Genomic DNA, 15,241 nt, shown 5'->3' with positions numbered 1-15,241 from the left:
GCTGTAACTTCAGCTCGAGGAGGAAGAACAAAATATTGGGGACTTATTAATACATAATTCTATTACTTTAACTTGTCATTTCAGTTTGTACACGTAAATGCAATAAAATGTATGTTTGGCTGTCCTGTTTGCCATTTGCGTGATTTGTCATATTTCCATAAATTACGCATTTTACTCTTTGGGAAGGTATTTATAGCAATTAGGTATCTCAGGTGGAGTCTTTATTGGATTTCACAGATATATATATATATATATATATATATATATATATATCCTATCTAACAAATGCATTTCGAACATTTCTGCAACCCACAATGCAACGAAAAACAGATTTATTTGCAAAATTCACAAGTGATGCAGTTTTTGTCCGCCAATGTATATATTGCAGAACGCATTTACTGGGTTGCAGAAAGGCGGCTGTTTTCATTACTCATCATTTGATTGGAAATCTGACTTCTGTAGGCTTCAGGGTTGAGTAACCACAGAGTCTTGCAATCAATGTTCTCATGATTTATGAGGTGAAGCGATGCATTGGGGATCATTTTATCTATTTGTTTGGGTCTGGAGAGTTTGGATTTGAATTATTGTTAGTTTCTTGAATTTTTCTCTGCTGGGGGAGCTATTATGTTGGTTAATTTTGGCGAATCGCTTGAATACGTAACTAACTTTGCAAGAAGCTTGACTCCAGACTCACTCGTTAATCATCTGTTGCAAAGTTTTGTGTTAAAGTTTTCGTTAAGCTGTTGCCTGGGTGCTGTACGCGGAAAAGGAAGTTTGCTGTTCGGCCATCTGAGAACACAATACTCTAGGGCAGGAGTGGCCTACTTAATTTGTGATGTGATCTACTTTTTTCCTTCAAAATGTGCCGCGATCTACCATCTCAAAAATTACATTGCACAAGGTGCACAAATCGAGGGATGACTGTATATTTAAAATTGGTCGTGATCAACCGAAATTAAATCCGCGATCGACTCGTTGGCCACCCCTGCTAGAGGGCAAGGAATTTCTTGACGGTAACTTCAGGAGCACCAGAGCAGATTTTGGAGGCATAAGACGGAATGAGAAAGATGCATCTTTGAACATGATTTATGACTGTGTTTTATTTTATTTATTTATTTTTGAATCGCTGCTGTTTCTTGCTCGATTAACCATTTTGCTTTTTGAATTTTTTAGCAACATTTAAATAGTGAGAATTAAAGGAAAGATTTTTGTTAAAATACTGCTAGGTTTTTGTGAGCATATACATTTGTAATTGAAACTTCTGAAATTTTAATTTCTACGTAGTTTAGTTGTTTCTGTAAGGAATAAGTTATTTGAGCAGATTTGTTTGCATTTATAGTCAGATTGATATCCTTCAGATACTCGATGATTCCCCACATCTCTAAATTCGCATCCTGGCTAACCTGGCAAATGTCATCACAGGATTTGGAAATAATAAGCAACTTGAAATCATCGGTATAAGCCAACAGATTTGGATTTTCTTGTAGAAGTGGTGTAGAGATGCTGAAAAATATTATTGTTATTAGTGAGGAAGAGATGTTTGTGATTTAGGCTGTACTGTAGACAGGACAATAACTAATAAAGGGATTACCTTGGTCTCTTTATAGGAATGCTTCTTTTCCAACTCTCCTAGTCGATGACGTAATAATTTAGTTACAATAATAAAATTACTATAATACATTATGCCTCAGGCTGCGAGAAAGTCCAGACTATGTATAAGTTAAGTGCAAATGAATCATTAATACACAGTCATTTCTAAATTAGCAAAACATTTGCAAAGACGGCATCGTTTTAAGTTACGTCATATTGTGAATGCCTTCAGATCGAGTTGCGATGATATTGCACTACTTCGATTAAGTTGTTTGTTGTTGTTTTTTTGGAGTATTAGCAACTAAGGCCATATTGCTCTGGGATATGCGTTGGTCATTCCCTGACCTTTCCGCATTCTCCGTAATTGGTGTTGACGGGCTCGAACCCCGGTCTAATCAAGAAGCATGTGCTACGCACTGCTGCTCCTGCCCACCTGGCTACTGAGGCGCCTACTTCGAACACGTAACGCTTCACCTAAAGGAGAGGACTAACGTTACTTATTCTCAGTGGATACCACCACTGAGACGGCACCGTTCCGGTGGTGGCAAAACAGTTGTGAAGTATGACTCCACAGATGGTGTATGAGGTATTAAGACTATAATGCATTCAGGGCTAATGCATCAGTCTGCGAGGCATCAGGCATCTTTCATATTGTGGAGTTACACTTCACAACTCTTTCGCCATCATTGCATCACTTGGGTTCCTACCCACCCACCGAAGAAGGGCCAAATAGCCCTGAAACGGTAACGTCTGGGTGGTGATGGTGGTGGTATCCACTGAGAATAAGTAACGTTAGTCTTCTCCTTTAGGTGAAGCCTTACTTATTCGAAGTAGTGCAATATCATGGCAACTCGTTGTGAAGGTATTCACAATATGAGATATGACTTAAAACGATGCCGTCTTTGTAAATATTTCGCTAATTTAGAAATGGCTCTGTATTAATAATAATAAAATTAATAAAAATTCATTTTTTTAATGTGTTCCATACCGACAGCTCCACCATGATTCAATAAATCGGAAACACCTTTGAGGCCCCAACCCGACCCTTAAATTACTAACCGCGACGCAACTATCAACATAGGGAAACATTATGTCAGCATTAACAAATAAGTTAAAATAAATATGAATATGTGAAAACATTTTCCTCCTTAAGTTAGACATATACTTTTCGATGCCCCGTGTTCACAGGACTGAATAAATAATATACTATAATTATGTTGGACATTAATAATTATTTTAGCTTCATTAAAAAGGAAAGAATGTTCTTCATTTACACCATGAAATGACAGCGTTGAGGTATTTGTCCTCAACGCATATACCGAAGCTTCATGTTGATTCATGCGAAAATATAACACTTCAAGAATGGATCCGATATAAGTCGAATTACAGTTTTTCTAAGGAATGCTATAAACAAAATGTCACTCGAAATATTAAACACAAAATTACCGACTAGCCTGGCTCCAATATGGAGCCTTTCACATATCAAATTTCCACGTGTTAAGCAATGCATCATGGGAACTTGAACCGCTATTGAACTCCGTCTACGCTTTCGCCTTTAAGCAATTTGATGAATGCTTCTAAAGCCCTTCCTTTAGACTCTTGGTGCTATACCTTTTAGGATTTTCGGTTCACGTTTGCATAGTGATTTTGTAGATAATAGCCGGGAATGGGTTGTCCATTCTTCTTACAGGCTAATCTTAAATTACAAATGTAGTTAATTTCTATTTTTAATTAGTTCTTATTTCATACTTTCATCTTTCCAATGGACTTCAAAAGATAATATACGGATAATGAGGTGAGTACTAATAAATATTAAGTATCGCTACATAATTAATTTCATTCCAGTGATATTAAAGTGAAGCAATTTTTGTTTGATAAATATAAATTTTAAAATAATTTGTGTAAAATTTCTAGACGGAAAAACAATATCATCACATTTGCAATATTACTTGAAATGTAATAACCAGTCTTCCTTTCAGAATTCCAGAATATATATGCACGCTATGACTAGTCACTCTGTTAGGCTTTAATACTGGTAATGCTTCCCTCACCCCACTTCCCAAAATAAAAATAAAAATGACACCAAAAATCGTAAACCAAAAAAATTAAATACAATAATGTCCTAATACTATCAATGTGCATATAATGTTTAATTGATTATTCCTACAATGGCATTAATGCCACATAACACGCAACCACATTGAAACTGAAAATTTAATCAATTTAGAGTATAAACGTAAAATTAGTGATTAAATCTATATCAAGTATCAAGTATTCCTACTAATATTTCGCTAAACGGGAAGTCTTATAATTTTCTCCTCTAAAATTACCTTAGAAGGACTTTTATGCTCCTTTCAAAAATATTAAAACTACAGCTTGATCACTTATCAGATGAATGTTTATTGTAAGATATATATATATATCTATAGGAATATTTCATTGCTTTGCTTCAAAAGACAATGTAGAATATTTTTTTTCCAAATGGCATACTCACTCCGCGTCATGGTTAAAGATGAAAATTGTTGGGTCAAGATTCTTGACATAGGTAATGATGACGGTGTACACAATTGAAAGGAATAATAGAATTCCGTTGATGGTTAACCCTACTTTCGGCCACCTGTAAAAATACAAAACTTTATTGTGACATGTATAAATTTGAAATGTATTTGTTTGTAAGAATATCACCTCATTGTAAATGGGCCTAGACTGTAATATGTAATTTAAATAACTAAAATTATTTACTTAATTAAATTTAATGTAAAAAGATTCCTTTGTCACGTTGTGAAAAAAATTTCCATAAAAATTCCTCCTGTCGTTTATGGAATTCGAAATCAGATCTTTTCCTAACACAAAAACCTGATGAGGGTTATTAGGATCCAAAGGCATATAAGCCTATTTCATTACTAGCTAACTTGCGAAAAGTATATGAAAGACTATTAGTAATACTAATACACGAGATAATTAAACAACATGGGTCAGATGACACTAACCAATATGGTTTTAAACAAGGGAAATTTGCGGAAGGTGCCATCGAAGATGTAATTAGTTGCTGCAGAATTTTCACAAATATATATGTTTTGACGGTGTTCATTGATTTTGGGGGAACCTTTGATTCATTGTGGTGGGAGAGTGTGCTAAGTGCGTTGGTGAAAATTATTTGTTTCAGACAGTTGTATAATGTTTTACCTAGTTAATTTTCTACTCCGGAAATGTCTGTGAATGCAAATCATCCTAGTTATGATGCAATGATATAAAGTGGGTGTCCATAGGGTTCAGCCCTGGATCCAATATGCTGGAATCTAGTAATGGATGAATGGCCCCCTTAGGGTCATGAACGCTGTCATCGAATTGCTTATGCAGATGATCTGGCCACATGTATTCTTGGGAACTCTAGATTGTATGTAGTAACTATAGGGAGGACAAAATTGGACGACCTGGTTGTATGGATCTCAATTAACAAGTTAAGTCTATCTGTTAAAAAAATTAAATTTTAATGGATCGTTTAAATATTACCTTCCACCAAAAATGGACGAATTCTTATTTTATTAGCCAATCCGTCCAGAATTGGCTAATAAAATGGGCAATTTTGTTGGTTATGTATCGTGTATGCAGAACGGCCTGTATTGATGAGCTGCAGGTGATTTCTGGGGTCTTGCCCTTTGATTTACATATAATATACACAGCAAAAATATATCATTATGGAAAGCGATTAGCATAATGAGTATAAATGCTCAGTTAGAGAATAGTTTAAAAACGCAGAAAATTAGAGTTTTAAATGAATTATATCAGATATGGCAGACAAGATGGAATAGCGTAACTAGGATGGGGACCGGATTATTTATTCTTGATATAAAACTTAATTAAAAAATAATAATAGAAAAATGTGTTTTTTTCCTGCAGTGGCTACCTCGTATCTTCTATCGGGACATGGTGCTTTAACCGCCAAATTATTTCAGCTCGGGTTAGTAGACGAAAATAATTGCTTATGTGGCTCTGAGGAAACATAGATGCAGGTGTTATTTGAATGTCATGTGTATATATTGATAAGAGATGAATTATTCTGCTTAGCTTCAATTAACAATGTCAGCCAGCTACCGGTATTAGTGTCAGAAAAAACAAAATTTAACGCTTTTCAGAAGTTTTGCATTCAGGTACTAGAAAAAAGAGCATTTGATATATAGCGATAGTACATTTCCGTCTACGTTGTTTTTGCAGGAACAGCTGTTGGCTACTCCCTGGTAGCCAAGAGACCTAACACAGGATGTGTTCCTGGCATAGGAAAGACAATAATTATATTTCCACTTGTCAGAAATGAAAAATTTTATTATACAGAAAGAGCAGGTGATCCATGGATTTGCTGAAACATGTCTAATCATTTCATAATGGATGAGATATTGTAAAACAGCACTTGCCTTAAGAGTTGGAACTGTTTTTAACTCGAATTGTGAAAGGCCCATCATAAGGTTGAGAATTCTTAGATTTGAGGATAATTGCTTGAGTAACGTTTTTCTCTTCAAGGAAATCTAAGGAGTAAGATTTTGAAGTCACCAAAGAATATCGCTCACTGGCAGCAATAACTATTGCCGTTCCGTCTGTAATAATGCAATGCAATTGCAGACTGAACGGCAATTCCAGATTTTGTCCCAGACCACAGTTGTGCTGGATAACTGGATAATAATCGATACTAAACGGATCTACGATTCCTTAGCACTGATGGTGAATATAGCCTGCTTTGGCAGGGGCACGTTCTGAGCATATCTTCGAAATATCCACCAAGCTTTGTTTTGGGCCGTTTTTTCTACTGTGCATTCCACCAGGGAAAGTGAGAAAAGGTGGGAACCGGTTAGATATTTTTGAAGTTGTAATTGTAGTTAATTAGACAATGTTTTCTGTGGTGTGAGCTGCATCATTGATAGGCTCCTGAATGACGGATGTTATATTAAATTATGTCAGATGTTCAAAGGCGTTCCCTCACCATAGTCAGCTTCCACTTGGATATCCTAAAAGGAAGATATGGTGACCAATTTTCCCTTCAGTAATTGCACTTGCAGCTTTTCAGCACTGAATAACTTCGTATCTTATGGTAATGTATTGCTTCGGTGTGAAGCAAAGTCATCTGGTGGATAGCTTTCTGAGAAATTTACACACGAATTGTTTCCGAGTAATTTGCATACAATTCTTTTCGAACAATAGCCATCACGGGACCAGTCGCGCTGCAATTCTACTGTCAATCATTCCGGTTTTCAGTTGTTTGCCACAGTAATTTTACTCTGTCCTTGGTATGACTTCAGTTTTCGCTTAGAATTTAGAGAGCAGTGTCTTTGTTTGTTATTACTTTTTTCTGTAAGCAGGTTTTGCCATGTTGCGTTCTAAAAGAATTAGAGTATGTTATTTTGTTGCTAAGGGTTAAGCCCAACTGTTACTGTGGATAAATGAATGCAGATGAAGAATTGGGCTTACCTAACCTATATTTACTGTAATAAAAGATTATTATTTCTTAAAACAAAATTATAATTCCCGTGAACAGACTTATAAGAATACCTATTATGAGATTACAAAGAGACGAAAAAGTCCAGTAGCTTAAAAATGAATATTAAAATGGAGGATATAAATGATTCACTCAATTAAAAGTGTCACAAAATGCAATGTGACTGCTGAAGGAAAAGGGGGGAGGATGACATCCTTACCAGTTCTTCTCTTCCTCACAAATAAATGAAAGAAGGAGAGAAAACAAGCATATCAATGATCAGTAGCAAAAAAAAGATGCTGGTAGGCACGAGGAACAAGTGTTAGTTCCCGCATTTAGAGCAGAGAGGTCATTATCAGTGAGTATATGCTCCAAGACGCATCCCTTAATTAATATAGAAACGACCTGACAGAGTGTTATTTCCATTAACATCCCATAGAAGTAAGACTGCGAAAGCAACTGCAGAATGAGATCAAGGTCTGCCTGTGGAGTTGAGTGATATCGGTGCCAAGTGGCAAACACATGGCGAAAGTTTTTAATATCAAGTCTATCGAATGCGAATTTCTTCCTGTTCTATTGGTAGAAATAAACACATGTTGAAATGGCCTGATTGCCCAAAAGTTAACTCCTCCTCGGGCAGGACATTCATGAGCCCTACGTCTTCCGAACCTTTTGTAATACCATTTCTACTGTGTAACTGCTAAATATAATATATAAGCGGTAAATCGCAGTAAATATGTGTGATTCACCATTTAAATTATAAAAATTGCTAAAGAAGTTCGAAAAATTCATATATTTTTAAATAGGAAAATCATTACAATTCTACAAAGGCTGAGGGGGAAAGTAGTGGTATCAAGTAATAGAAGAAAAGTACAGATTATCGATAATCAACGTCGATATAATTCTATCCGTACCTGCGAACGAATTGTGCATAAATTTCATTCGTAGTGCAATTTTATTGATATGCATAAGAAAAATGTGGGGAATTTTCGATGTCTTGTTTTTTTTTTTTTTTTTTTATATAAACCATTAAAATTCCATAACTCTCTCTAGCACGAGAGGTATTAGAACCTATAGTACTTAGTACCGTGCTTGGGTTGGAGGTTGAGAAGTCGAAAGAAGATATTTGTTGACATTGGACTTGAACTTCTGCAGACTGTAATTTTCACGCAATTCATATGAAGGAAGGTTGTTCCAGAAAACGGCAGTTGAATGAATAAATGAGGAAGATGAAAAGTTGGTTCTGTGGGTTTGAAGTTGGACAGTAAATGGATGTTGGCTGGTGGTGGCACGTGTTCGGACTTCTTTGAAAGAGAGAGCGGGAATTATAGAAGCCAATTCAGAAGAACAGTGCCCATGGAAGTATCTTTAGTAGAGGCATGCAGCAGAAACAGTACGTCTATGAGACAGCGAGTGGAGAGCCTCTGTTAGAGATGAATCATTAATTAACCTAACTGCCTTCTTCTGAATGGACTCAAGAAGCCTGAGAGAGGTTTTGGGGGAACCAGCCCAGATGTAAGAACAATATTCCATGGCAGGGCGGATTTGCATCTTATACAGAGTGAGCAGCTGTTTGGAAGAAAGGTAACTCCGAGAGCGAAAGAGAAAACCAAGTTTTTTAGATGCAGATGAAGCAATATTTGTAACGTACTTTATGCCAAGAGAGATTAGAAGTCAGGCTAATCCCCAAAAGAGATATATCATTTTGGCTAGAAATCGGAGTGTCACTAAAGATAAGCATAGGAGCAGAAGAATCCTTTTTGCGAGATATAAGACAAGACTCAGTTTTAGAAGAGTTGAAATCAACTAAGTTGTTTCTGACCCACTGGAGAATTACCTACAGAAATTAGCCTTACCTGAAGATCGGCATTTAAGGAATTAGTAACAGATTTTCGAGAAGTTGAAGCTGATTGAACAGGCCAAGGTTTCTCAAAATGGAAACTGGAATGCAATGTGATGTCATCGGCAAAACTATGGATAGGATTTCCAGTCAATGGAAGAAGGTCATTAATATACAAGAGTAAAAGAGTGGGGGGGAAAGAACTGAACCTTGGGGGACACCGGCATTAGTGGAGAACTTAGAAGACAGAGAGCCATCTACCATCACCCTCGGTGAGCGATCAGAGAGAAAACTGGATAACCAATTACTAAAAACAGTTGGCAAACCATAAGATGGAAGCTTGTTTAGAAGACCTTTAGGCGAAACACGATCGAAAGCCTTTGAGATATCAAGAGCAACTACTTGTTTCACCGAACCTTTCCATTGAATTAGTCCATAAATGGGTAACAGAAGCCAGAATATCACCAGAGGATCGACACTGACGGAATCCATACTGGCGATCGTTGATCAGACGGAAGGTTTCTAGGTAGTTTAAGATTTCCCGGTTAATTGATTTCTCCATTACTTTAGAAAGAGTAGAAGTAATTGCAATGGGACGATAATTGGATGGGAGGGATTTGTCACCCTTTTTAGGAACTCGCAGGATATGAGCAAATTTCCAAGCAGAAGGAAAACAACTTTGGGAATAAGAAAGTGAAAAAGGTGGCAAAGAATAGGAGTAGGTTCAGGAGCACAGGTTTTGAGAACAAGTGGAGAAATACCATCGGGACCTGGAGCTTTCTTATCATCAAAATTCGTCACAATCTTTGTGACATCCTTTTTGACGGAAGACCACAGGAGGCATTGAATGGAGCGTTTTGGGGAATGGTTTGAGGTGTTTTACCAAGATCATTAATACATGAGTTGGAAGAAAAATGGGATGCTAACAGGTCAGCTTTATCCTTGGCTGAAGTGAGAACAGGACCATCTGATTTGGCCAGAGGTGGGAGCAGAGATGGGCAAAAGTTGCGGTCAATAGCTTTGGCAAGGGACCAGAATTCTCGGCTGCTATTAGGGCAAGAAGCAAGTTTTCTACTCTTAGCCTATTCAAACTCTAGTTTGGACTGATTAATAACTGCTTTACAATTGTTATGAGCTTTGGTGTAGGCAGAAAATGAAACTGAAGAATTAGAAACAAGCCAATTACGATATGCAATGTTCTTCTCTTGAACAGCAATAGCACATTTATTGGAAAACCAAAGTTTAGATAAAGGACGAGATTTTAAAGTGGAGTGTAGGATAAAGGATCCCATTCCTGCAAGAATAATTTCACTGACACAATCTGATCAAACGTTGACATCAGAAGTTTTGAAACAGTAATCCGACCAGGGAAAAGAAAAAAAGAAATCTCCCAGGTCATCCCATTTTGCATTCTTGTAATGCCAAACAATACGAGGTTGGGAATAGCCGTGAGATAAAGACTCCATTGGAGAAGAGATAATCACCAAGTTGTGATCTGAAGTCCCTAAAGGAACTCTCACTTAGACCGTGTACTTCGAAGGGTTATTTGTGAGAAAAAGATCAAGCCTGTTGGCTGTATGATTATGTTTGCTTTATAGGCCCTACTGTGCAGCACGGCTGGTAGGATCACCATCGCCGACCGGGCTAGCCGAGTGGGTAAAAGTACCTGCCCGGCAACCCAAAGGTCGCGGGTTCGATTCCCGCCTCGGGCTTGGATCAAAGTACTGCAAAAACCTTGGGAGGTGCAATATGGCCACAGAATCCGATGCGCCAACAACTACCAAATCAAAAAAAAAAAAAAAAAAAAAGGATCACCATCCTCCCACTCTTGTGGAAAAGACTTGAGTTCGAATCCCGTCGATGACGGGAGGAATATTTTTGGGTCATTTTAACAACGTAGCTGAATTATTCGGTCTCAGAAGAGGGTAGCATGGTTTTTCGTTCAGCAAACGGAAATTCGACCACAGGTCACACAATTTACAGACAATAGATGGAGCAACATGACCCGAAGTCGCCGATGATCCTAACATACAACAACAACAACTGCCTGCTTTAAAAATGTCTGTTTCAGAAAGATTCTTTTGTTTTTTTGGAATAGGTCGAAGTCGCAGGTATTCATCTTAAAATATGCTGTCTCGCCAGTGTTTCCAACTTCCTTTGGTTCCGAATTTCCTGTGAACATTGTTCTTGCTTGGTGAGTGTAGTTTTGATACCTTACTACACGCGTTGCACTTTTAAATAGCAAAAGTCTCATTTCGAAGCATGAGAATTTCCATGTCTTCAAACACTTCTGTAAGAAGAAAGCCGTTGTAGTTATGCAACCATGTTACCACTACTTTTTTCCTCACCTTCGTGTTCACGTTCTTGGTGATTTTAGGGAATGTAATAGTACGGAGAATACGACAATTATATGATTATATGAACACAAATCCTACCTGAACAGTGGCAGAAAAACTATCAGGATGAAGACATAGAGTTGAAAGTCAACAGACATGTACCAACAATGTGACAGGCACTGAAATAGAAAAGATTCTCACTTTAAGTAGAAGAAGATTATCATCTCAGCTATATTCATCATCAATGTGGAGAAATTTTCAACTTCGTTGTATCATTTTTATTGCAAGTAATTTATCTGTTCAACATTTCGCATTGGGCTCTGTAACTTGCTAGCAGCCTACAGGGTCCATATCGAAATGTGCGTACTGTAAGTCTTGACTATTGCAAGATCAAAATAATCCTAATTTTTAATATAAAACAGAGTGCCGAAGTCGGCATAGAATATGATGTTATTTATAATACAACGACAGTGGAAAATTATTAAAATAAATTTCGACACTTTACAATCAGAAATTCTTTAACCGCCGGCACATTTTATGAAAAATATAAGTAAATAAATAATTCTAGAAATATTAAATAATTCCAGCACTCGTACCAAAGATTACATTCTGCTTAAGAATCCATGCAAAATGATGGTGATATTTCGCTCTTTATACATTCTTGGAGGACTAGTTTGTCCGTTAAACTGTTTTTGCTGCCGAGAAGATTTAAATTGCAGAGACAAAGAAATGGTCTTAATTCTCATAGTAGAACCAACCTGATCTGCCTTGACAAAGAGTTTCCGTAGTGTTTCCCTACTTTCAAATAGGTGCTCTCTCCAAAATGTATTTAGCCTTTCATTTAAAAGATTAAACTGCTGTTAGACCCTGTTTAAAGCCTAATTGGTCTCTCACTAGATCTGTAGCAGTTGATCTATAGCGGCGACTCGCAGACAAAATAATGGTAAAAGACGTTGTTTGATGTTGGCATGTGGTACCCGAAATCAGTTTTGAAAGTTGTAATTTAGATAAAGCTGTTTGTGGAACGTATTACAATTCCAGGACTTGTCCCAATTGAACGTTTATTCTGTTGTGAGAATTATGGCCCATGCAGTTTAGTCCTCCTGTCTGCAATAACAGCAGTTTAAGACACAGCAGAGTTTATAGGATTTATTGTATAAAAGTTTACTGATATAAATACGTTCATTTGTTTGTGTTTAATATTCATTGAAATGTGCTTTTCTGAAACTGCTCATCTACTCTTTCTCTTTTATGGGTACACTTCTTCCGATGTCGGAGGGCACCTGACATTAAAGGATTCACTGTGTCGTTGTTTTTAATTCCACTTTATATCGGAGGATATAGCTATTTTGCGATATGTGGGATATATATATTACATTCTGCAGTAGAATTTTTATGTACGCTCAAGTATAATTTTGTAATAGAGTCAGCGTACTTTGGTACAGGAAGTATCTTTATATATGATTATTATGTTAAAGATTTGTAATCATATATATATATATATTTTTTTTTTTTTTGTTGTTTTGTTTAATTAAGCTATTAAACATGAAATGTGATACGCGGGTGAGACCTGCAAGGTTCTTTACACTATCGCTTTGAGAAAAATGCAAAAAATATTTCAAAAACAACTTGAGTAAAAATAGATATGTTTATGAAAGTAGGGAATGTTTCAGTTATTAATCTTAAATCAATAATTAACACGCAAAACGTTTTTGCGCTAGTCATCTGACAGGTCTGCTCTGTTACCGGCGGATTAATGAAGCCAAGATTTCGAGAAAATAAAATTGATTGACAGGGAATTTTTGCTAAACCACCTCAGGCTTTCAGTAGCATTAGCATTGTTAAATATCTTAGCCCAATTTCGCTAGGAGAAGGAGCAAAGAATACAAAATCCTGCAAGTTGCCCAAACTCCGGCTCAAGAAAGGAATCAGACTCTTCTTTATTATAAAGAGGAAAACCTTCAGGGAATGAAATTCCCAATTCAAGAAAGTTTCACGAATTATAAGGTAAAAAGGAGGGTCTTTAGCAGAATCGGGAAACAAACCTACTACGAAAAAGGTAGGAAAAACCCAGAAATCCAAAAGAAACCTCTTCAAAATAAATAAAACATCACTACTACGGCTAATAACCAGGGCAAGAACTCACTACATTTATCAACACCATAATAAACGTACTGTTGAGACAGATTGCTTTCCTTTGTTCCCTTTTAAAACCTGTCATGTCACGTTAATCGAATTTATTAGAGGTATGAAAACCATGTTTAATATGCCTAACGAAATGAAATCTAATAGGCATGTTGCTTACCCAAAATCTGAATCAAGATTTGATTAATTGAAATGCATTGATTACTTTTGGATGTGGCATGGCTCATACTGATTGTCGTCATTCTTTTCAGTCGATGGATCCGATAATATGAACGAAGTTTTTGTCATATGTGAAGTCAAAACAGATGCATTGTCAAAACAGAAATTGAATAATAAATGAGAAAAAAAAGTAAATTTAGAAAGAAAGACTTTTGCATTGAATATGGTATGCCAGGGTACGAGCTGATTATTTTTTTCTCATTTATTATTCATTTCAACCTAATGATTACCAAATTATCATGAAATGCCATAACAGTTCGTAGTGTGTACATTTTGATAATAAAATTAGACAAAAATAGTCATATTTATAAAAATGTACTAAATTTTTCACGATACAATTTTTTCCGAATGATAATTATTAATAAGAATTCTCATTCAGATTATCAATAATAACACTGGTCGAAATCAGTTTCCTCCCTGAAATAATTTCGACAGATTCTCGTTGGAATTATGTTCAGAAACCCAGATATGTGTTAAAAAGTTCTTGTCACCGTCAGTTTTCAAACATCGTAGGTTAATGACCGAAAAACAAGGGCTGTCGTTAAAGCTTCAATTCCTGCATTCCCATTTAGACTTTTTTTCTTGAGAACTTGCGAGCAGTCTCCGATGAACAGAGTGATGGTGAAAAGATACCGGGAAAATGGAGTCCAAAATATGTTGGAATCTTGTATGAGACACTACTCGATAATTATAAAAGACAAACCCAACAAAATAAGTGTTTTGTTATCAGATAAACATTTTGTAAATAGAATAAGGTTAATAGACCCATTCTGCAATATTTAATAGCGTATGAAACTTTTTTTTATAATATATGTAATCTTTTTTTACTACAAATGTTTTGTCTCTAGTTCCTTCTCCCTTAAAATTGATGGGTGTGACAGCAATGTGGTTACCATATTTGATTTCAGCAAAGCAAAATCTACAAGAATCACTCTGAATTCTAACATAAAAAAAAATTAAATACTATATGTTAACAATAAGCGAAAACCAATTTTTTTTGCCGGCCAGTTGATAATTATCATAAATAAGCGATCACTTACCCCTTCTCTCACTGGAAGAAAGTTACTGATGAAAATAAGGTTCGTCCACCAATTTGTATAACACGTATTAAGTTGCCACTCCAAAAGCATGTGGGGCTGTGGACCAGACACCATCAGCGGTACCAAGAAAAATCCAAGCATGACAGCTATGAAAGAAGGTAGCAATCTGAAATCAGAGTCACGCAATTAATTATATTTTAAGCATTAGGAATGAACCAATCATTTGTCATGGATATACTCATCCTGAAAATAGCAAAATTTCCATCAGTGCGTTGCAAATCATTCAATTATTATTAAATAAAGAATTTCCTACAAGATGAGTATGTCACTATTAATTTAAAGAGTCAGTACTTGAAAATATTTATTTAAAGAATTGCGTATACAGCTCTAAAACTGTGTTCACAGACCACCGCTATATAGTCCACCGGACCAATTCTATTCGTACCTCTTTAAGAGATATCCGGATCAGCTAGTATAAAATCTCTGTTCCCCTAGTTTGACAAATAGGGATTGTAGAGAACAGAGTAGTATGTGTGTGCTGGGGACATTTTCGAGTCCACGTTATGTCAATGTTTGTGTGTTGTTTGTTGTTAGGTTTCTGGCG

The 15,241-nt window shown here is 36.3% G+C and overlaps 1 protein-coding gene across 1 annotated transcript in view; it reads right to left on the bottom strand.

Annotated features, from left to right (window-relative positions):
- The window catches only part of LOC150087184 (nose resistant to fluoxetine protein 6-like), a 134,507-nt gene that overhangs the window by 33,127 nt on the left and 86,139 nt on the right, over positions 1 to 15,241 (bottom strand). The window contains exons 9-11 of the mRNA XM_090372399.1: positions 14,638 to 14,803; positions 11,333 to 11,412; positions 4,085 to 4,207 (exon numbers count right to left, since the gene is read on the bottom strand). Of these exons, the coding sequence (XP_090228525.1) occupies positions 4,085 to 4,207; positions 11,333 to 11,412; positions 14,638 to 14,803 (369 nt within the window). The remainder of the gene's footprint in view (positions 1 to 4,084; positions 4,208 to 11,332; positions 11,413 to 14,637; positions 14,804 to 15,241) is intronic.

This window comes from Mastigoproctus giganteus, chromosome 4, assembly GCF_048544385.1.
Source record: "Mastigoproctus giganteus isolate SK-2022 chromosome 4, ASM4854438v1, whole genome shotgun sequence".
NCBI lineage: Eukaryota > Metazoa > Arthropoda > Arachnida > Uropygi > Thelyphonidae > Mastigoproctus > Mastigoproctus giganteus.
Note: the sequence above shows the minus strand (reverse complement) of the source record. Positions and strands in the feature narration are given on the sequence as shown.